Source organism: Mustela nigripes, chromosome 12, assembly GCF_022355385.1.
Source record: "Mustela nigripes isolate SB6536 chromosome 12, MUSNIG.SB6536, whole genome shotgun sequence".
NCBI classification, from domain to species: Eukaryota; Metazoa; Chordata; class Mammalia; order Carnivora; family Mustelidae; genus Mustela; species Mustela nigripes.
The window spans coordinates 107278722-107301956 of NC_081568.1; the positions used below are offsets into that span (position 1 = coordinate 107278722).

The 23235-nt window shown below is 38.1% G+C and overlaps 1 protein-coding gene across 3 annotated transcripts in view; it reads left to right on the plus strand.

Annotated features, from left to right (window-relative positions):
• XRCC4 (X-ray repair cross complementing 4) overlaps positions 1 to 23235 on the plus strand; it is a 337294-nt gene that overhangs the window by 292879 nt on the left and 21180 nt on the right. For all 3 annotated transcript variants that reach the window (XM_059418190.1, XM_059418187.1, XM_059418183.1), the window contains one exon: positions 18139 to 18188. In XM_059418190.1, coding sequence (XP_059274173.1) covers positions 18139 to 18188 — 50 coding nt within the window. The remainder of the gene's footprint in view (positions 1 to 18138; positions 18189 to 23235) is intronic.

A 23235-nucleotide genomic window follows, 5' to 3' on the forward strand; every position in this document is an offset into this window, starting at 1 on the left:
CACCCATCCACCCATCCACCCATTGACCCATCCATCCATTCATCCATCCATCCATCCATTCATCCATCCATCCATCCATCCATCCATCCATCCATCCATCCACTCATCCACCCATCCACCCATTGACCCATCCATCCATTCACCCATCCATTCACCCATCCATCCATCGATCCACACATGCATCTATCCACCCATCCACCCGTCTACCCACCCATCCATCTATCCATCATCCACCCATCCATCCATTGTGTGCTTACTGTGTGCCAGTATTATAGCTCTGCCATTTACCAGCTGTGGGCACTGGAGCAACTTTCTTTACTGCTCTAAGCTTGATTTTCTTCATCTGGAAAGTGGACTAATACCTACCTTTGCTGTGGAGAATAAGTTAGAAATTTTGTGAAAGTAATGGCAGAGTGTGTGGCCTATCATAAATACCCATTGTAATTCTTACAAAAATTAATACACAAAGGGCTTTATCTTGAGATCTTGGTTCTTTTCGTACAGTTTTTCAAACTATAGATCTTGGTTTATTAGTCAGTGATAAAATCAGTTTTTAAAAAGAATTGACATTTTAAAAAACTATATTATAGAATAATATAAATTGAATAAAGACATTAAAGTAGGGCAGTACAGATAAGAGTGCATCCTATGTAGTGAAACATTAATTTCACTGATGTAAATACCTATACATATGTGGGTATTGGTTATGTGTAATACATATGTCTTACTAAGGATTTTAGTCAAAAAGAGTTTGAAAGCCTTTTAATAGTATATAAACAGTGCTATGTTGGCACTTTTAATTGTTCAGAAGTCAGGACTTTGTGTTTATTATGAAGCTAGTTCAAACATCTGTATAACATCTTTACCAGCATGTGACAGAAATAGCACATAGTGGATTTTTAAGTCAATCCACACCAAGCTTCCTTGGTGGTTTGGTGGAGAGGATTAAAACTATTACCTAAAAATAAACTAGGATTACTGATAAATCACATTTTTCTATGCTACTTCTGCTCACTGTCATTCTGTAAAATAAAGCCGTTTATAATGGAGATAAGTCATCTGGATGTATGGTGCCTTTGCAACATTCTGCATTCACCCTGCTTCGCTATAGGTGAGGGGGAATCCAGGAGTCTGCTGTTGCTCCTAGTGTGTGTACTGACAGAGACTAAAGAGAAGAGAGCTGTCACCGATGCCTGGAAAGCAGGTGAATAATTGCCATCTTCTCAAGAGAGTCCTTTGCCCTTAAAAGCCTTCAGTTCCAGCTCATCTGTCTTTAGAGTTTCTTGGGCACACAGGCCTCCTGTCTCTTTTTCCAAATTAAGGACACTCAGCAGAGCTGCCACATTGGGCACTAATGAATTCTCTGAGACTAATCTACACAGTAATGAGAACTGGAATCTGTCACTTACTCTCCCAGGAGGTAACAGTTCACACGCCGTTACATCACCTTATTAAAATAACTTATTAGCTGTGTTGCTTGTCTGCTACCATTCATTAAGAAGGTGTGACCAAAGAGACATGTATTTGAACAAATGATGAAATTTAATTTGAATTGTTCTCCGTTTTGGTTTTATGGCTGAATGCACACATGCTGTAAGTACATTTAAGCATTTTATACAGATCACAGGTACCTTAGGGAAGTGTCAGCACAATTATGACTTTTCACCAATTAGATGAAAAAGAAGTTAAATAAGAATCTGCATCCCATTCAAAATGTGTGAGGATCCTGTACATTCCATTCCCTGCATTTTTGTCTCCTAGGAAATATGTGTGTGTTTCTGCCAGAGGCTTTCATTACAGGCATAATGTGCTATGCCATGAAATAATTGATAAATCACTGAAAGCTAAATTGAGGAGGATACATTTAGATGGACTAATAGAAAGTTTGGTGCAGTTTTTATTGCAAATCCTCCAAATGACGTAAATGTTTATTTGTTGTTTATTTTTGTCACTATATCAGAGCATGGGCTTTGACCTTATATGGAGGTTACTTATCCCTGCTTTTTTTTTTTAGTAGTTGTGTGATCTTAGAGGAAATTATTTTGCTTTGTTATCATCATTTACTTTATCTGTAGACTAAGAGTAAAATGGTATCTATTTTACACTTGAAGTTGTTAGGAGGATTAGATATGCTCATACAGCTTTGGCCCATGGTAAGTATTCACTAATACTTATTATTATTATCATAATCACCATCATTATCTAGTCTTCCTCCTTCAAGGAAGAAATCAGGAAGAAATATTTTTTGCACCTCTAGATCTTTTTTTCTTTTGATGCAACTGTCTGAAAGCAGCAACTATGGTGTATCATTCAGAAAATCCTGGAAAGCCCACATCATGCTTTAGGAAGCTCAGCAGCCCCATCACCTCCTCTGTAGGCCTGTCCTCAAGCACCTTTCTTCGAAGAAGAGCATTTCCTACATGCAGTGTGATGGCTGTACCAGTGATCAGCTGTGTCATTTTGAGCAAGTGTCCTTACGTCTGTAACCTTTGTGTTCTTCATCTTTGGAAAGGGGGTGGGCATACCTCCTTCACTGTGTTGTTGCAAAGATTAAATCAAATGAAATCAACTCTGTAAAGCATCTGTCAACACATCTAGCATGTATTTATACCCTCAGTGTATATATACTCAGTGAACTGGAGTTGATAGAATCATTATTACTTATAATGCCACTGACTGCCATCTGTAAGACACAGTTCTGGATTTTTTTCTAACAGCTCTATGCATGCAGGCTGTATCCCTTGTACCTTCGCCTAGTCTCTTTTGTCCTCAAAGCCCGCAGTCCCAGAGGACTGCCTGGAAGTCCCTGGTTATAGAACAGATCTTTTCAAACTAGACCATATCATACTTAAATAGAATCTGTAACTTTGGCCTCATTCACTCAACCTTCTAGCACACCATGCAAAGTAGCCCATGTTAATGTCCTAGTTGTTTTATTATTAGATCATTAATTGGATTAAATATTATTTTAACAATTTTAAAAATAACATTTGGAAGCATATTATTGGTGAACAGCACAAACCACTCAACAGTCTTTCAAAACTACTGGAATTAAAAGGATATTCCAAAGATAACAATCACTTAAGCATACTTATTTTATAATAGGTAGAGATTTTTTTTTTAGACAATTTTGTACTTTGAGAGTCAAGTTAAATTCATGAACAACTGGCAATTAAAATTGCACCCAAATGCTATTTAAAACAAACTGGATTCTTTCTCATATCTTGGGACTTGACATGAGTATGTCCTGAGGAGTTTTATAGCCACATTGTGCATACAGAATGAGGTGGCTGAATTTTAATCCTTTTGCCTGAAATATGTCTTCCCAGATTTGTGTTTTTCACAATTATCAAAAATGCACTATAGTTTAGTTAAAAGCAAATTATTAATAATAATCTTGAAAATACATTTAGAAAGTGTCTCCACTTCTCTTCTTGTCTAGCTTCAAACATTTTCATAAGACAGCTCACCATCTTGAGGTAGAAGACAAAAGTACTGATAGTAATAAGATAACTGCCACTACTTCTGTTTCCACATCCTGCCATGTAATAAATCCTTGACATACATTAAGTCATTAATCCTCTTAAAGACTCTATAAGCTAGGTGCTGTTTTTATCTCCATTTTACACTACAGGAAATTGAGCCCCAGAACTGTCAAGTGACTTGCTATAGGTCACACAGACAGAAAGTGGAAGAACCAGGACTCGAGCATCAAGTTTTTACCCTAAAAAATCATGTGACTAAAATTGTTACATAGCCAGATCTTTTCATATTTATCAACATATGGCAAACTTATGACACATCAGTGGGTGATGAAGATCCCTCTTTTGGGATATAGTACTGATATATAACTCCTAACTAGGAGAAAAAAATACCTTCTTTCCTAAGACTTGATTTCTCTCAAAATAAGCCAAATTTCTTTCCCTTGCATGGTCTGGGCTAATTTGCATGATTAGCTTAGATAAAGCAAGCAAGAGAAGATAATATTTCTTACATTATAAATTTCTGACTTTAAATTAAGTGGTTACTGATTTTTGAAGGTGACATGAATCCAACTATTTTAAAAGACATCTATAGGTCTTCTAGAAAAAGCTGGTTACAGGAATATTATGATTGACCCCTAACATGTAGCAGCCATATGGTTTTAGAGATGACCCTAATTCTAGAAGCAGCTTCTGATTTGATTAAGAGAATTACAATAATATCACCTTTCTTGCCAGTATTGCTTGAGGAACCAGTATTTAAACCAATCAGTATACATCATTCCTCTGGCTGTCATTTATTTGTTCAGGAATACATAACCTGAATTGGCCCAATCAGACTCGATGGAGAGACTTAACGGAATGGTTGAGAAGAGCTACTTTTACTACTGCAGAGAGAGACTTGGGATGAAGTTAAGGTTGTGAACAACAGAGTAAAAAGGGAAAAAACCTCGGTATATGATGACCAGCCCTGAAGGCCACCCTACCTTTAATTTCCTCTTGAGGGGGAAAAATACATTTTTATCAGAGTTTAAGCTTGAGTCTGGCTTTCTGTTAATTTGCAGCTCAAGCATGACCAGGAAACACATTTCTACCCCTTAGCACCTGTCCTATAGTCCTGGTTTTGAAGGAGCAATTGATCTGTGTATTTTGAATTACTGATAATTTGATTCAAACGTATGAGTGATCCAGATTCATATCTACATTTTTTTTAAAGATTTTATTTGTTTATTTGACACAGAGAGAGAGCACAAGCAGGGGGAGCAGCAGGCAGAGAGGAAGAGGGAAAAGCAGGTTCCCCACTGAACAGAGAGCCTGATGCAAGGCTCAATCCCAGGACCCTGGGATCATGAGCCAAAGGCAGAGACTTAACCGACTGAACGACCCAGGAGCCCTCTCTTCTTGATTTTTTCAAGAGGCATTATGAATTTTCAGTGTCCTTACTGCCTGCCTGCATGCGTAAGGCCAAACTACAGTCTGAATTAATCCCACATCCAAGAGCACGCTGGCCGTACCTTTCTTGGCTCAGTGGCAAAGCAAGGAAATTGTGTATGATAAAGAACTGAAAAAATTGTTTTATTCCTCTATACATGTGCTTTCTTCCTTCAGTCAGAGATTAGTGGTGGGGTTGCTTTTGTTTCTTTACATCTTTGATCCTTTTTACTTAGGAGAGGCCACATGAGAAGAACATACATTGTCAGGTTTTTTTTTTTCTTTTTTAACTGTGCAGTTGGCCATTCCATCAATGTGTACTTTATCACTGGAGAGTATTCCTGCCAAAATAGCAAGTTTGAAAAATAACAAATTACTAATGAGAGGAAAAACCCCCAAAAGGAGTAATTTTTCTTCAGAACAGTGAGTCACAATATTTAATGAGAAGAGATCTTATAAAAAAGCACCAGTTCAAGATTCTAAGCCTGTCTTCCATCTATGTTTGGGGAATGATTAACAGCAATGTGGGGGAGGGGGGGCACAAAGTAAAAATGGAGAGCGGAGGTTTTCTTTCCTTTTTTTTTTTTTTTTTCCAGTGAGGAATGTTTGAGGAAAGTATGTGTGGATCAGGAAGGGGGAGAGCAGTGGATACTGTGAGCCACAGGAGACCTGGTAAAACCAAACCTACAATCCAATGGCTTCATAGGTGAGAGAGAATACAAAAATGGAATTGTCATTAAAAAAAAAAAAATGTTTGGAAGCTTGGGTAGTTTAGTCAATTCAGTGTTTGCCTTTGGCTCAGGTCATGATCCCAGGGTCCTGAGATCGAGTCCGACATCAAGCTCTCTGCTCGGCGAGGAGTCCTGCTTCTCTTTCTACCCCTCCCCACTGCTTGTGCTCTCACTCCCTCTCATGCTTTCTCTCTCAAGTAAATAAAATCTTTTAAAAAATTTGTTTTAATGTTTTCCTCTCCACAGAGGAAAATTAAATTTAAAGTTATTTGCTGAATCATTTCCATCAGCTAGGGTTCACTCATGAGCTTCACTGATAACCATCTCAGTTGGCGTCTCTGTATTTTTCCATCTTTTCTCTGAAAGTCTCCATCTTTCCACTTAGTAAAGAAATGTGATTCAACTCCTTCTTAAAGTCCCTAGTTTCCATCCTGAACGAGAAAATAAAAAAACAAAGAGTACCATAGCTACTAGCTCAATTTCCGAGTAATCTGGATGACAGCAATTTAGCAATTTAAATTGGGGAAGGTATTTCATCACACAATACGCAAAGTAATGAAGAAATCCCAGAGAAAATGGGAACTTTCTTTTTAAGGAGTATGAATGCCCAGTTATCACAGCTGCATTTAGGTTAATGATTATGTCCACTGAAAAGATGAGAGTTGGAAGAGTTATTTTATATGACTTTTTTGGTTTATGAAAATAAATAACTTAAAAATACTCTAAATACTTTAAAAGGAGGCAGTAATAGTTTTAGTATTTAATTATATTCAAAGAGAAGAAAACAAGATTCTCAGCTTTTCACCAATAAAATTACAGGTTAACTGATTCTCTATGAAGTTATGATAATGGTAAAGGAGCTTACGTAAAATCATCCCCACAAATTTAAACTTTCCTTATTTGTATAAATTTAAGTGCTGTGAATTGTGTAAGACTGATGATTCACTGACCTGTACCCCTGAAACACATAATACATTATATGTGAAATAAATAAATAAATTTAAGTATATGTATATATATAGATATATACATATAAATATAAAAACATAGTTCATATTTGGTATGAAATTAAACTTATTCCAAAGAAAATATTCAAATATATAATACATCATTTGATTTCAGAAAATGAAAAGTGTTAACCTTTACATCTTACAAGCTTTACATTTTGGTGGGTCATAGTTAATCACCAAAGGGTTAATATTCTATGCATAATGTAATTAAAAATAAATAGATCTCTAAGCCACTTAGTCCCCAACTGTGCCAGATGAGGCAAACATTTTACTTCTGTAAAAATAAATTTCTAATTTTGAAGCATTAGTTGAACCTCCCATCAAGGAATTCTGTGATGTCTGTTCATTTATCTAAGATATTTTTTTCACACTTATGAATATTTATGAGCCGCAGGGTTCAATTGAGCATTATACGAAGTGAGAGGTAGTGTCTTCCAGATGTAAAGGGTGCTTTTAATTCTATTGCTTCTCCAGATACTCACTGGCATCTTGTCACGCTTGAATGAGCCATTCAAAATAGAGCTGCCATCTAATTGAAGTACCTGAAGTGCAAAAATGAGAAGAGAATTTAATGAAGCATAAATTGTTCAGTTGGAGATACAGACCCCTCTACTGTAGCACAATTAAATAGAACATAGTGGAGGTTTCTACTAATCAGCCTCAACACCTTCTGTTTTGCAGATAGCAAGCTTATGAGATCAATTAATGTCTTCATTGTGAAGTGTGGTGCATGGATGGTAAATGTGTTCTATGTATGTGATGTGTGTGTGTGTGTGTGTTTATAATCAAGATTCTTCATGTCTAAGATACTTGTGTTCAGTGCTGGTGGGGGATACTCAGGATTAATCAAAATGGTCCCGCTACCCATAGGAAATAATAGTGCTCATCAGGTGTCAACTAGCTTATTTTAACAAAAAATTATAAAGCAGTCCTCCAGGTTAGGGTTATGAAAGCCTGTTGGGATTTGGAGTGACATATATAGCTTTAGTGGCTCAAGGGAAAAAAACTCAGCCCTTTCTGAGGTAGTGCCCTTTTCCCTGGTTGTCAGCTCTATTGAATTTCTCAATCTTAGGAGTATGCCCCTGGGGTGGCTATGGGCATGAAAGTCGTTGGCTTAGTCATAAGGGGAGAGGAAGCAGGGGACACTAAGAGGATTAGCAACAGTTTATACACCCTCTCTCCACTTACAATTCTACAGGAAACAAGAAGTTCAGCGAATGGAAATGGCAACTGGCTGAAAAACCAACCAAATTCAGAAAAGGAGCAACTAATAGATCTAAAATCCACCAAGAATACACTATTTATTCATGTGTTCCTTATTTTAGAAAGTATTTCTTGAGTATGTATGTATGTGAAGCATTCTGGCTGCTAGTCACTGAGTGTACTGTGATGAATAAGTCTGACATGGTTCCTGCCTTTTTGTCACTTATAATCAAGTGGCAAATGATTGGCTATTTATGCCAAGAGGCTTTATCACCTGACACTTTTCCTTGTACCGTTACAGAGTTCCAGGAGCCAATTTAGCATCATTCATCGCATTTAGCTGTTCTGTCCCTTTAGACTCATTGAATCTGGAACAATTCTTCAGGCTTCCTTTCATTTTCTTGACCTTTTCTTGACCTTGCCTCTTCAAAAAATATCATTATTTTTAGAATATTCCTTGATTCCTTCCTTTTGGTTGTCTCTTGTTTCCTTATGATTAGAATCAGGTAAACTTTTGTGGGGAGATATTTCACAGAAGTGATGTTGTGTCCTTCTCAGGGCATCATGTCAGGAGGGAGACACACTGTACTTTTGGAAAACTCAATATGGCCATAGTTTTGTCTTGTTTTGTTTTGTTTTTTTCTCTCCTCACTGTATACTTTTTCCCCATCTTCTTCCCATCATTATACTTTAGATAGCTATCTTACTACTAGGTATTTAGTAGTAAGTAACATTCCCTCTAAACTCCAGACCCATAAATACAATTGCTTATTTAACAATTCACTTAAAAAACTTAACATACTTGAAGCATTTGTGATTAAATCCATGATCTTCTGCTAAGGACTCGTACAGGCCTCACCATCCGATCAAATTCTAAAAGTGATCCTTGATGTTTCCTTCTTCCTTACCTTCCCCAATTCAAATCTGTCATCAAGTTCTATCAGTTTTACCTCTTGAATAGCTCATTTCTCATTCTTTACTCACAGGATTTTGGTTTGAAGACTGTTCCTCCCACCAAGTCTATTAGCAAAATCTACTAACTGGTCTTCCTATATTCATGCTGATGCCTTCCAGATTTTAACCATATTGAAAATAGGGAGATATTTTCAAAATGTTATTCTAGTTAAGTCACTCTCCAGCTTCCTTCCCCCCATCCTTCCCCAAATTCTAACTGCTGCTTGTTTCTCTTAGGATAAAGACTGGAACATTTCAGTCTCTTAAAACTCTACATGGTCAAACCTCAGCAAGCCTCTCTCCTCATCTCCAACCACCATCTCCCTCAGTTGATGCCTCTTACCTATACGAGTCTGAAGTCCCTAAAGCAATACTTGGCACGTGGCCTTTGCACATGCTGTTCACTTCACCTGAACCAGACCTATCCAATCATTTAGTTAACCCCCATTCATGCTGTAGATCTCAGATTGAAAGAAACCCTTTCTGGCTCCCTTAGTCTAGGTCAGATTTTCCTGTTAATGCTTTTATAAAACATTCCTTAGAAGGAGAGCACTTATCTCCACTTGTAATTTTACATTATTTATTGTGACTATTGGAACAATACCTATCTTCCCAAGCAGTGTATAAACAACACAAGAGCAAGAATTGTATTTGATTTTGCTTGTATTTAATTATCCTAATACCTATAGCACTTAGCACAACACCTAGCATCTAACAGTTGGTCTATACGTGTTTGTAGAGTGATTGAGTAACTTAAGCTGCAAAATTTGCCGTACAATTCAATGGAATAAGCAATGAAATAGACATAAACTGAACAGTTTACTGGGGCTACACTTCTTCCTTAAGAAAAACGATATGCCTTTATAACTTCTGGGTCAGCAAACCTGAAATATCTATTGGGCACGCCATCGTATAGCCACAAAGTATCTTTTTTTTTTTTTTTTAAAGATTTTATTTATTTATTTGACAGACAGAGATCACAAGTAGGCAGAGAGGCAGGCAGAGAGAGAGAGAGGAGGAAGCAGGCTCCCCGCAGAGCAGAGAGCCCGATGTGGGGCTCGATCCCAGGTCCCTGGGATCATGACCTGAGCCGAAGGCAGAGGCTTTAACCCAGGCGCCCCCAAAGTATCCTTTTTAATCATGAGTATTTCGTGTCTCCTTTTTCTTAGAGTTCCTGAAATATCCTAAAATTATTATTCATTTGAATTCCTCAGGAAAAGGTTTGTTATCATTAAATAGGTACATAAACCTGATGTCCAACTTATCAACAAAAATGAACAAAGCAAAGATGATATATATTTTTTTTATTTGACAGAGAGAGAGATATCACAAGTAGGCAGAGCGGAAAGGGGAAGCAGGCTCCCCGCTGAGCAGAGAGCCCTATTCAGGGCTGGATCCCAGGACCCTGGGATCATGGCCTGAGCCAAAGGCAGAGGCTTAACCCACTGAGCCACCCAGGCACCCCATAAAGATGATATTTTTATAGCCACAATTTTTTCAGATAAGTGAATGGCTCTCTTTTCTGTCTCAGTCATGTCTGTGGTGGTGAATTTTATGTGTCATTTTGTCTGGGCTAACCCATGCCCAAAGAGCTGGTAAACTTTTTGAGGTGGGTCTGTGAGGGTGTTTCTGGAAGAGATTAGCATTTGAATTACTAGGCTAAACAAAGAAGATCCACCCTCACCAATGTGTTTAGGCATTATCCAATTCTTTTAGGACCAGAGTAGAACAAAAAGGCCCAGGAAGGGCAAATTCTCTCTCTTCTTGTGCTGGCACACCCATCATCTCCGGTTGTAGGACCCTGGAGCTCCTGGAGCTATGGCCTTTGGTCTCTGGGTCTTAACACCAACAGCCCCTCTTCCTGCTGTTCTTCTCAGCCCTTTGGCCTCCCTGGGGATTTACATTATCAGCTCCCCTGCTGCTCGGGCCTTCAAACTCAAGAGTGAATTACACTACAGCCATTCCTGGGCTTCTAGGTTACAGATGGCAAATTGTATGACTTATTGACCTCCGGAACAACATTAGCCAATTCCTACGTATGTATTTCCTATTGGTTTTATTTCTCTGGAGAACTCTGACTAATAATACATACCAATCTCTGCATTTACAAAACAGCCCAAAGGTATTAGCTTCTAGAGATTCTCTCAACACAGCATCCATTAAGCATATATGTTAATTTGATTTCAGTTTCATTCAGCTAAACTGTTTCTCTGTGATCTGTGTAGATCTTCAGTCAAAATGTAGTTAAGGTTATTATGCTACAGTGAAATTTTGTTGTCATAAGATTAGGCTAGGGTCAAGACTTGATGAGAAAAGAAAAGAGAAAAGTTGTTACATGCCATTCGTAAATTTTCAGGACAGTAATTTTATTTGGAGACACCATCTATCCTAATTGCATGTAGAAATGAATAGTATTAACCCACCTCAAGCAACATACACAGTTGTGTTTAAAATCAGTGTTGGTGAATCAGATCGCTTTTGAGATTACAAATTGTGTCTGCTATTTAGAGTAATATTACCACAAATTCTGATTTGTGATTAGTCTGGAGAGTAGGAGTAAGGGACTTTCAATATTTATGTATCTGAGATTACTGTAATTATTATATGATTTGAGTTTTAATAATGATTATGCAGTTCTTTTTAATTTTGTTAAAAAAACATAATTTTTAAAGGACTTGTTTGTGAATCCTCTTTTTAAAACTCAAATTTTATCTTTTGCTTCCACTTATAATTTAATAAGTCAAAAGTTAGTCATTCCTAACAATGAGAACAGTCCAGATAACTTACACATTTTTTAAAAGATTTATTTATTTATTTATTTATTTATTTGGCAGAGAGCAAGAGATCACAAGTAGGCAGAGAGGCAGGCAAGAGAGAGAGGGAGGAAGCAGGCTCCCTGCTGAGCAGGGAGCCCCACGTGGGGCTCAATCCCAGGACCCTGGGATCATGACCTGAGCCGAAGGCAGAGGCTTAACCCACTAAGCCGCCTAGGCGCCCCAACTTACATATTTTTGATATTTAAAACTAATCAGAGTACTGGAGATGTAAGAAAGCTAAATGAACTAAAATCCAGAAAGTAATTAGCTTTCCTAGGAAAGAAGAGATCCAGGGCTACTTGAATGTCTAATGCACAGTGGGAGAAGTCTGTTACAGACCAGAGTGAAACAAAAACAGCCAAACATCCAACAACCTTTTAGCAGCTGCATGTGAGCTGGTGGGACAGATTAGGATCTCAAGGAGTCTAGACCCAGAGCAAGTCTTCCTGTGCCTATTCACCACCTCATTCCCATAGGCTTCACTGAGTTATGGGGTAAAACGCTGAAGGCTACAGGCAGGGCAGGAGAATGAGGAGAAAGGCCCCCAAGGATCTCCAGGCCTTCCTTGAAAGTGTGGTAGCACCTGCTGAAGGCTGCAAACAGGGCAAGAGAATGAAGTCTCTTCAAGATTTTTAAGAACTGTGCTGAATGCATCATCCCAGCCCCCACAAGGCTAAGGCCAGAAATTTCCTGAGATACAGAAGGCTAATAATAGCCCTAGTGAGCAAAGGGAACTCTTTAGAATCCCCAAAACTGGTTTTCAGAAGCTATAACTCAAAAGAAATACATCCCGCATTCAGAGAGGTGGGGCAGTAGGCTATAGAGTGTAAAGATCTCTATAGAGTTTTGTGACTGCTCAGATCTCAAGTCCTGCTGAAGGGAAGGTCCCAATTCCTCCATCAAATCATTTGAGTCCAGTGGCGAATTAAATAACTAAAGCTGTAACAAAGCCAAGACCCAACTAATCTGTAGGGTAGACTGACTCAGTCTTTATACTGGTGGCATGACAGAAATAAGGCATGCCTTTTTCTAGAGGTAAATATTTCTTCAGTTTCCACTGTTCTTGTATGCACAATACTGGGCATATAATAAAAAAGTTTGGGTTATTCTGAGTGGTAAAATCTTGAGGCCATAGTCAGGAGGAAAAAAAGAATCAGATGGTCAATAGAATCAGATGCAGAGACAGCCAAGTGTAAGATGTATCAGAGAGGGACTTAAATATTACTATGATAAATATAGTGAAGGATCTAGTGGAAGGACAACAATATTTTATTTCGCTTGGCCTGTTTTTGGTATTCTGTCATATAAATGATGAGCAATACTTGACTTGCTATTTTTGTTTAATGTTATGGTTCTGTGATTTTTTTCACATTGTTGCCTATAGTTATAAATTGCTTTTTTAAAAAACTGGTGTACAGTGTATCATTCATAATAAGACTATACTATAATTAATTTATCCATTTAGTTGTCAGTATACATTTAGGTTCCCAAGTTTTTAGTAGTATAAAGATTGTCATGATGCACATTCTTGTGTAGATCTCCCAGTATACATACTCAAGAATTTCTCTACATACTATACATAGGAGTAGAATTTTCCTAGACAGTATATTTCCTCCCCACAGTAGTTGTACCAGCAGACAATGAGTCTCCATTTCTTTATATTGTCACCAACACCCAATGTTCTCAAACTTCCTAATTTTTGCCAATTGGTGGATTTTCTCATTGTGATATTAAGCTGCATTTCTCTAATTTCTCATGAGAGTCTTTTCAAATACTCCCAAGCCATCTGTGTTTTCTCTTTTGTAAGAAACTTAATTTTGTCCTTATTAATTTATGGGAATTACCCACTATATTCTACAAGCAGATCATTCTGTCACTTTTCTATATGTGGCAAATCTTCCTCACTTCTCTGTATATTCTAAACCCCACAATACATTGCTGTTACTTTTGCTCTAAACATTCAATTGTCTTAACATATAAAAACTGAGAAAAAAATGTATTTTATATTCAGCATTCTTGACAGTCCTCATTCCTTTATGCAGATCCAGATTTTATTTTGATTTCATTTTCCTTCTGCCTGATGAATTTCCTCTAACATAGTTGATCATTTTAGATCTACTGATAGTGAATTCTCTGAACACTTATTTGTCTGTTAACAGTCTATTTAATTGCTTTTTTGAAATGCTTCTTTACCAGATATAGAATTCTGTGTTGATAGTTCTTTCTTTCAGGGCTTTATAGGTACAGCTGCACTGTTAACTGGCTTATACACTGTCTGACGAGAAGTCTGCTTATATTCATACCTCTATCTTAACGGTCTTTTTCTTTTCCCCCTTTTAGCACTTTAGAGAAGTGTCGCTGCCTTATGGACTTTGTGGTTTCTGCGGATAAATCTGTGATCGTTTACATTGTTTTTCTGCCATATGTCATTTTTTATAGATTCTTTTAAGGTTTTCTTCTTCTCACCAATTATCAGCATTTGATTATGAAATGCCTTATTTGGGTTTTCCTTTTTTTTTTTTTTTTGCCTGGAGGTAATTAGATTCTTTGATCTGGGGCAAAGAGTTTTCAACACATTTGATGAATGTTATCTTTATTGCTTAGAACATTTTTTTGTTCTCTTTTCTCCCGTTCTGCTAGGGCGGTAATTCCGGGTCCGTTAGACCTGTTGATACTGTCCCACAGCTCAGTGAGATTCAATTTATTAGTTTTAGTTTTCTCTCTCTCTGCTTCATTTAGGATGATTCCTATTGCTGTCACTTCAAGTTTCCTGATATTTTCTTCTGCAGTATCTAATTGGCCATTAATTCCACCCATGATTTTTTTTTTTTTTACTTTCAAATACTCTAGTTTTCATCTCTATGAAGGCTTAGTTGAGCATTTTTACATCTCCTTTGTCTCTTATCCTCATGTTCATATTTCCTCCATTTTGTTGAATGTGAAGGCATATTGAAAATTGTTGTTTTAAATGGCCTAGCACGTGCCTTAATCCCATCGTCTCCATTACAAATGTATTTGTGTCCATAATTAATTTTTCTCCTAGTTATTGATCATATTTTCTTGCTTTTCATGACTGGTAACTTTTGATTAGATGACAGATGTTATGAATTTTATATTACTGTCTGCTGGATTTTGTTGTCTTCTTTTAAGGAATATGTTTCTGGCTTGTAGTTAAGATACTAGAAATTGACTGAGTCCTTTCTAGTCTTGCTTTTAAGCCTTGTTAGGGCATGTCTAGAGCAACAGTTAGTGTACGACTAATTTAGCCCCATGACTAAGACAATACCCTTCAGAGGATTCTACCCAAGGCCCTGTATACTACAAGATCATTCTACTCCAACTAATAAAAACTAGAAATGTTCCCAGCCTTGTGTGAGCCCTGGTGGTTGTTTAGCTTACTACTTTGTAGTGGTTCTTTCCCAGGTCTTGATTATTTTCCTTTCATGGTTGTGTACATTAGTACTCAGCTCAACACTTAAGGGGGCCCCTCTGTAGATTACAGAGTTTGCTCTCTGTCTCTCTCTGTGTGTGTGCATTTCCTTTCTTTGGTACTCTGTCCCATGAATTCTAACTTCCTTGACTTTCCTAAACTCTGATGTCTCTGTCTCCCCAGCAGAGTGAAACCTGCACACTTTATATGTTCCACATTGTTCCATTACCTCCGGGCAATAAGCTCCCCACTTTGTTGCCTTTTTCTGAAATAATGGTCCAGCGACTTTTCTTGTCCAAGGTCTAAAAATTATTCTTTCATAACTTTTGTGAGGTTTTCTAGTTGTTTAAGAGAAAGGGATTTATCTGGTTTCTGTGACTCCATTATGGGAGAAGCCGAAGTCTATTATTATTGTTTTCTGACGACTGAAACTCCTACATAAAAATTGTAGTGAGTGGGCAGATAATACGCACAGAGAATGACCATAATATCCTTCTTCTGCTCTGCTTGGCCAGAACCAGAGGCTTGCTCCTGATCAGCCACTCAGAGCCATGCCCCCACTTGTCTAGTATGTTCTATGCTCAGACTGCCACAAAGGTGCCACCATTCCCCTACCGCGCAGCTGCCACCTCTTCCCCATTACCTGACATGATGACCACATCCTCCCTGCCGGTGCCCCAAAGCTACAGCCAACCCAGCAGAACTGACAAGGTAGACGGATTTGCTTTAGGGTATGAGTAAAGCTGCCCCTAATGATGGAAATGCAGGCTGACTGCAATGGGATATGTGCAACACACCTAGATCATGTGTGAGTCTATTACTGCTACAACCGTACATGATCTACTGACCATTTGTTTGACATCCTTGTGATGCATGATCTTAATAAGCAGGTAAAATCCATTTAAAAAAATGGATGACTGTGTAATATATTTATGCAAAACGGGGTCCAGAATCTGGCATCACAGTATTTGTCTTTGACAAGCACACCCTGGCAGACAGTGGCACTGAGAGTGAAGCCTCCAGCAGCCTTCCTCATAACCAGTGGGAACAACTCCCCACGGTGAATAACACCGTGCACTCACACATGGTGCCTGCAGGCTTCCTGGAAGCTTCACTGAAATGTCCACCTCTGCTTTCCTCATACATTTGCTCCATTCCATAGTATTTTGGTATTAAAAAATAAAAGGTACTAACTTATCTATAAAAAAAATGTTAAATTAGTAGCAAAGGTTAAAAACTTGTTGATAGTAGTTGGTTGTTGGCAGAGAAGAATTTTATCTGTGCCTCCTGATTTTTAACCCAACATGCTTTGTTTTATTTTGTTTTGTTTTTCCAATAAACTAAGTAAAATTTTTTCAGGATTTCTCTGACAATAAAACACGTTGAGGTCAAATTCAAGGACTAGGTTTTTTTCTCTGTACTATTTTAAATATATAAAATTATAAGCTAGTTTTGGATGTTTTAGACTTCTGTTAAATACAAATTATTTTGTATCAAGTACATTTTCTTTGTGTTCCTTGTTAGATTCTCCCAGGTTTTATTTCATTATCATGGATGTTTCACTTAACTAAATTCACTCACTCAATGATAATTTGCTTTCTAAGAACTGATTAGATAGGCAAGAAGCCTTTGAGCCTAATAATAGGTCATTCTTGGAAACAGGAAGCAAAACTGTGCCAAAATTAAACAGTCCCAAACACCAAAGGTTCAAGGTCGGTTTGAAACAGAAACCACAAATTTTGATTGGATCTAAACTTGGCAGTATAAGACTCCCATGGATTTTTTTCTAGTATTATATAAAGGAGATATATACACAGTCTAACAAAGGGAGACAGGAAAACCAGTTTAAACTAGCAGAACATTCAGGAAAGGATTAAAAACTCACATCTGATGTAGTGAACGGATCTGGAGTCCCGGAGTCTCACGGTCTATCACTAACGCAAGTGGAGTAAGTAAACAGAAGGATAAATGCTTTTGGAGAAATCATTTACCTTTTCTGAGGTGAATGAATGGCAGATAGCACTATGCCAGGAACACATTTCTCAGAGAGAAAGTCTAAAATGAAGAAGTGAGAGTTCGAAAGTTAAGAGTTTAAACATGAAAAAACTGCTTTCAGAATTCCCATTTTCTTAATTTATATGATATGGTTAACTGGGGCAACGTCCCCTTACCTGGGTATCAGGAGTCCAGGAAAAACAAAAAGATGTTTGTGAAGTGTTTTCAAGTCGCTAAAAAGACAGTGGAAGTATACATTAAAATAATTTACTTTTAAAGTACAGCAATGAAAGAAACTATTATGTAAGTGGAAACCGGTTTTTCATTGTCAGAGAATCTCATGGAATATTGCTATTGAATTTGCTAGCACTTCACTGAGTTTCTTGAAGGGCCTTACAGTTTCAAAAACTCAGACCATAATATTTGTTAACCTTTTTTTTTTTTTTTTGTACTGTGAAACGCAATGAAGAAAAGTATAAAACATAAACCCAATGACTGATTATAAGACAAAATATCCTAGAGCTATCATATATAGGTCAAGAAATAGAAAAAGGTCAACCCGCAAGTCCTCCCAACAAGTCCTCCCCAAGGCCCATGCCATATCGAGTTGTTCATTAAAATAACCCCACAGTGTTTTTTGGGGGTAAAAACACTGTAAATCGTGTCTTCAAAAATTAATATCCCATGTAAATGGCATATTCCAGACACGTTTGGACAGTCCTGGTAAATTCAAATTAACAACAAGCCAAGATCTGTATTTGGTTTGAGTGAAACACTTCAAGACAGGACTTAGAGATAATGAATACAGTCAGCATCCACCAGAAAACTCCACTTTGCCCTAGTGGTACCTTGCTTTGCTATATTTGCACTGTTGAGAGCTGAGACTCACTTGTGGGCTTTTCTCTGTGGTCTGAAAAGTTAGTTCCCTGAAGAAGAAAACAGGCACATATAGTAAGATCTACAGGCACAATTTGTGTGGGAGTGGGTTCCTCTTGGCCTGATCTGGCCTTCATTTTTTAGGATAAAAGAAGAACTTGTCTTCTTCACACACATTTCACTTTGTGTTTTCGCTTCTGTCTTTCTCAGGACCCAAGGCTTCTTCTCAATTGGAAACTGTTTCTGGCAGCATGTATGTGGTAAGTCTTTGTGTAGCTAGAGATTCCTCAGAAACAGGTTCCAAGACAGTTTCTCTTCAAAAGAGGTCGTGTCCCTACTGTATATGATACCTCCTCTCCTCCCCTTTTAACAATCTTCATACATATGCTTTGAGATGAGCATGGAATTGTGAGATTTTACGTGTGGGTTTTGTTAAATTCTTGATGCGAGCAATGCCATAGCTGGATGCAGTTGCCTGGTGAGTAAACTCAGTCTCTCTCTATGGCTTTACCGAGAGAAACAGAAAGAATGAATGGGGTTCTACTTGTGTGTGCTTGCCAGCAGCTTCTGAGCCGCTCAGGTCTTAGAACTATTTCTCTTCCCAGCACAATGCGGATTAGAAGCTTCCTGACTAGGACAGGATTGACTTGACTTGCCTGACAGATTCTTGTGTCCTTATCTGTTATCTGATCAACTGCTAATCAGCTTCCTTGTCCAGGTGTTTTCCTCACCACTTTGCCTGGCTCTCTGGCCTCCATGTGATTGCATCCTGCCCATCTTCTGGTCTCCACCGCTTGCCTGGGCTTGCGGTTTGTGAGGCAGTCTGACTCCCAGAGTGGGTCCTGGAGCAAGGGGTAGGCACACTACATACTGTTACCCTCTGGCACAATGTATCTTATTTCTTTTCTTTCCTTTTTTAAGATTTTACTTATTTAATTTGACAGAGATCAAAGTAGGCAGAGAGGCAGGCAGAGAGAGAGGAGGAAGCAGGCTCCCTGCTGAACAGAGAGCCCCATGTGGGGCTTGATATGGGGCTCGATCCCAGGACCCTGAGATCATGACCTGAGCCGAAGGCAGAGGCTTAACCCACTGAGCTACCCGGGCGGCCCAATGTATCCTATTTCTAACCAAACTGCTGGCCTAGGATACTTAGCCTTTGCCTTTGTTAGAAGCCCCTCACCAGCTTCTGAACTCGCCTCCTCTCCCAAACACTCAGCCTTGCCTCACTTTTCTAAGGGCTTGTGCCTGCTTTGTCATATGACACATTCTGCTCTGGGCAACAGACAGACAGCAGCACCTGTTCTTGTTTAATGCATTCTGCATCACTATTGCATCAGTGCATTTGTGTACTGCAAAATAACTGCATCAGTTATTTGTTTTTCCAGTTCTACTGTAAGGGCTAATTCAAGACAGGTGCTGCTTCCACACCCCTAGAATCTAGGACTGAGCCTAGAATTTAACAGGCATGTCAGCACATTTATTGATAAAAGCTTTTAACTTGGACCAGGATGACTTAAGTGCTATAAAATCTAATTCTAGCTCTCTCAGTGTCTAATACTAAAATCTTAGGCAGGTGATTTGATATTTGGGGTTCTCATTGTCCTCATTTGCAAATCAGAGATGATCGGATCACCACTGGTATGGTGTCTAAGATTGCTTTCAGCTTCAGAGTTCTTCAACTCTTCTTAATGCTCTGAAACTTGATTAGAATCTTCCAAAATGAGGGGCGCCTGGGTGGCTCAGTGGGTTAAGCCGCTGCCTTCGGCTCGGGTCATGATCTCAGGGTCCTGGGATCGAGTCCCACATCGGGCTCTCTGCTCAGCAGGGGGCCTGCTTCCCTTCCTCTCTCTGTGATCTCTTCCCTTCCTCTCTCCTACTGTGATCTCTCTGTCAAATAAATAAATAAAATCTTTAAAAAAAAAAAGAATCTTCCAAAATGATAGGACTTAATTTTCACCCTAAAAGGGATATCTGGATTGTTCAAAACTGATTTTCAGAGAAAAGCAACATTTAAACCAAATGATCCATGTTTCCCTTTCGCATGCCCATTATAGTGCTTAGCAGATCCATTGTACCATGAATGTTAAGAGATGAATCGCCACCTAGTGGACACATCCCTAGGTAGTGGCCTCCCCTCCAGAACAAGAGGGAGCTTTGTTCTCTGGAGCCCATGGGTCCTACCCATAGTTTCTCCTTCCTTCACCTCACACACATCTCAACCTTATCATTGCTTCTGACTTTAAAAAAAAAAAAAAAAGAACCAAAACAACAACAAAAAACCAAAAACACAGAAATATTAATATTGGCAAGAGAAGATGTATTTATTTTACCAACATTTGACTTCATTTTTACCTATTTGTGTTTTCCATTCATAGTGTAGTAGACATTTTAAGGAAAAAAGATAAGGTCCAGCAAACTCAGACTGGGTTTTTTTTAGTCTCTTATCAATCTGGTTTGAAAACAATCCTTGAGCATTCAGAGACACCCTGGCTAGACAGACAGAAAAGGGATAGTAGAGTTCACATGTCTCCCAAGCAGAACTGTCTAGAGAGCCCAGCCTTTCATCCAGTTCTTCACCAAATGTTCAGAGTTTTACAATTTTCCTTGTTTAAAGGAAAACCATTTAGAGGCTAATCTAAGGCTTTGGATTAGTACTTATTTCAATGTGAAGTGCAATCTTCGGCTGGATAATGTTTTCACTGAGCTTAAGGACACCTAAGTGACCTCTACTGAAAATGAACAAAAGGATATGATTATACTAGGTTTTCTTTCTCCACGTGAGGAAAAAATGTCCATAAATCCTGTCACTAGAGGTTCAAAGAGGCTTAGGAGAAGGTATTCTTGGTTAATTAATGAAATATCAAGAGGATTGCTACGAATCTTCAGCCCAGCTTCTGATGCCTCTAGGTATTTTATTATTTTAGCACAAGACCTTCTTCATTTAATCAGCACTATGATTCCTTCCAGCAACCCCAGATTGGCCAGCTCTTCAAACAGCAGCACTGAGGCTCAGTATTTCTCCAGCCTTCTCCACAAGCATTTATTTTTCCTTGTTCATTAGTATTTCTCTGCTACTAAGTGCCCACTAGCCGGCTCATGACATGCTGATATTTTAATTTGTTTCCTACCCCACCAACCCAGTGCAAAATTTCTTTACTTCTCTACAGACTTTTGTTTAATTTCTTTCTCTGACATCTCTTACTGTGTCTCAAAAAACTTTTGAAATGCTCTGAACCTAAAAATAACTCTTCTATTGATCCAAATACCTATTCAAATAAGTTCTCTCTGACCCTTCCTCCTTCCTTAAGGAAATAAGGAAGTTCTGTCTGACAAATAGGTTCTCTCTGACCCTTCCTCCCTTCCTTCCTTCCAAGAAAGTAGTTCAGAGCAATTCCAACTAAGGTATTAATACACTGTCTCTGAGTTCTATAGACATATTTCCCAGTGGCAATTCTCTAGAGCCTCAGTCCTGACTAAATCACTCAAAGGATTACATCAAGATTTCTAAGCCATATTCTTGTATCACTGCTCTTGAACAGACTTTATAGGTTTTCTCTTCTTACCTGTAACTCCCAGAAGCTGGTTTGTACATCATTCCAAACAGCCAAAAACCAGGACTCGGTCAAGGGGGGAAAATAAAGAAATTATATGCCTAGAGCTAACCTTGGTCATGCTTCCCTCTACCCCTGAAGGAAAATACACCATCAGACAAAAGCTGCTCTTGTTCCTCCTGTACATTCATACCCTTAGCAAAATCTCTGCAGAAACTGCAGACAAAGTAATTTGAAAGGAATGTGCTCATCAATAAGCATGCAATAAATATCTATCTATATACATTAGACTGTCTTCAGTGTTGAGTAGAAAACAGAAATATATATAAAGCACAGTTCTTGGATTCTCAGAGCTTACATGGTTTGTTTGGCAAAACTTCCATTTAAATATTTACAGAAAACAGATAAGCAGGCATGCCCATAAATCACAGCTAATTTTCGTATAGAAATAATGGCAGAATGAAAGCTTGTGTTGTTGACCAAGAACTTGATGCTAAACCCTTTATAGCATTAATCATGAGCATCACATTGAATTAAGTAGAAATTGTACTTCTGAAAGAGGTATCAAGAGCTCAAACCGTGAAACATGTTTGAGCTCTTGTAGTCGGTCAAAATGGTGGTCTAACAACAAAAATATATGTCCATATCTTAACCCCTGGAACCTGTGAATGTGACCTTATTTAGAAAAAAGGGTCTTTGCACATGTAATTAAGTTAAGGATTTTGAAATGAGATTATCCTGGTTTATCCTGGTAATCCTATGACAAGTATCCTTATAAGAGACAGAAGAGGAGACACAGACACAGAGGAAAAGGTCATATGAAGACAGAAGCAGGTATTTTAATTTTGCAGCCACAAATCAAGGAACCACTCGAACCATAACAAGTTAGGAAAAGGCAAGGAATGTTCTCCCCTAGAGCTTTCAGAGGAGAGTGGCCCTGCCAACACCTTGACTTCTAGGTTTGACTTCTAGTCCTATAACTGTGAGAAAATAAATTTCTGTTGTTTTAAACCACTAAGTTTTACTAATTTGTTACGGCAGTCACAGGATACTAATACTTGTGGTAATAAATCACATAAAACCTTTTTTGGGATGGTCTCTTTCTCCTTACCATAATTTCCTGCCTTTCCTTTATGAGTCAGAATTTAAATGAATCAGAAATTAAATGTAGAGCCATATATGATTAATGAAATTCAGTAGAGCTTCTACAGGGAGTGGGATAGCAGCTCTGAAGAGATATCCCAGGATGAAAATAAGAGTTAGAGAAGCTTACCCATGTGTATCTGTTTTGCGGTCACTTTTCCATGTATTCAAAGTTCTGGGTAACAAAGGAATTAAGGAATTAGCTTTTTTTTTTTTTTTTTTTTTTTTTTTTTGGTAACTTGTTATTTTCATTCAACAAATACCACACACATTTTCTCATGCTAATAAACCCAAATCTAAAATTACATTCATTGTTGGTAGTGTATGGAATTGGCTTTGGTTCATCTGTTACCTCCAAACCAAAGTCTGTCTGGCTTCTTGAAGCAAACCCAATTAAAAACTTGTGTGTTTTTCTGTGTAACACAGTTGAAGAAGCAAAATCATAAAACTTTGGAATATCCAAACCAACCCGTTTGCACCTTGATCTGTTAACAGTGTTATTTCATCATTTGGGAATCCTTAAAGCTCTGCTTGAATTTTGACCAAATCGTTGTCGAAATATGATCCTGAATATGCATAATGAAGAATGTATCTGAGACATACAACTGACTTT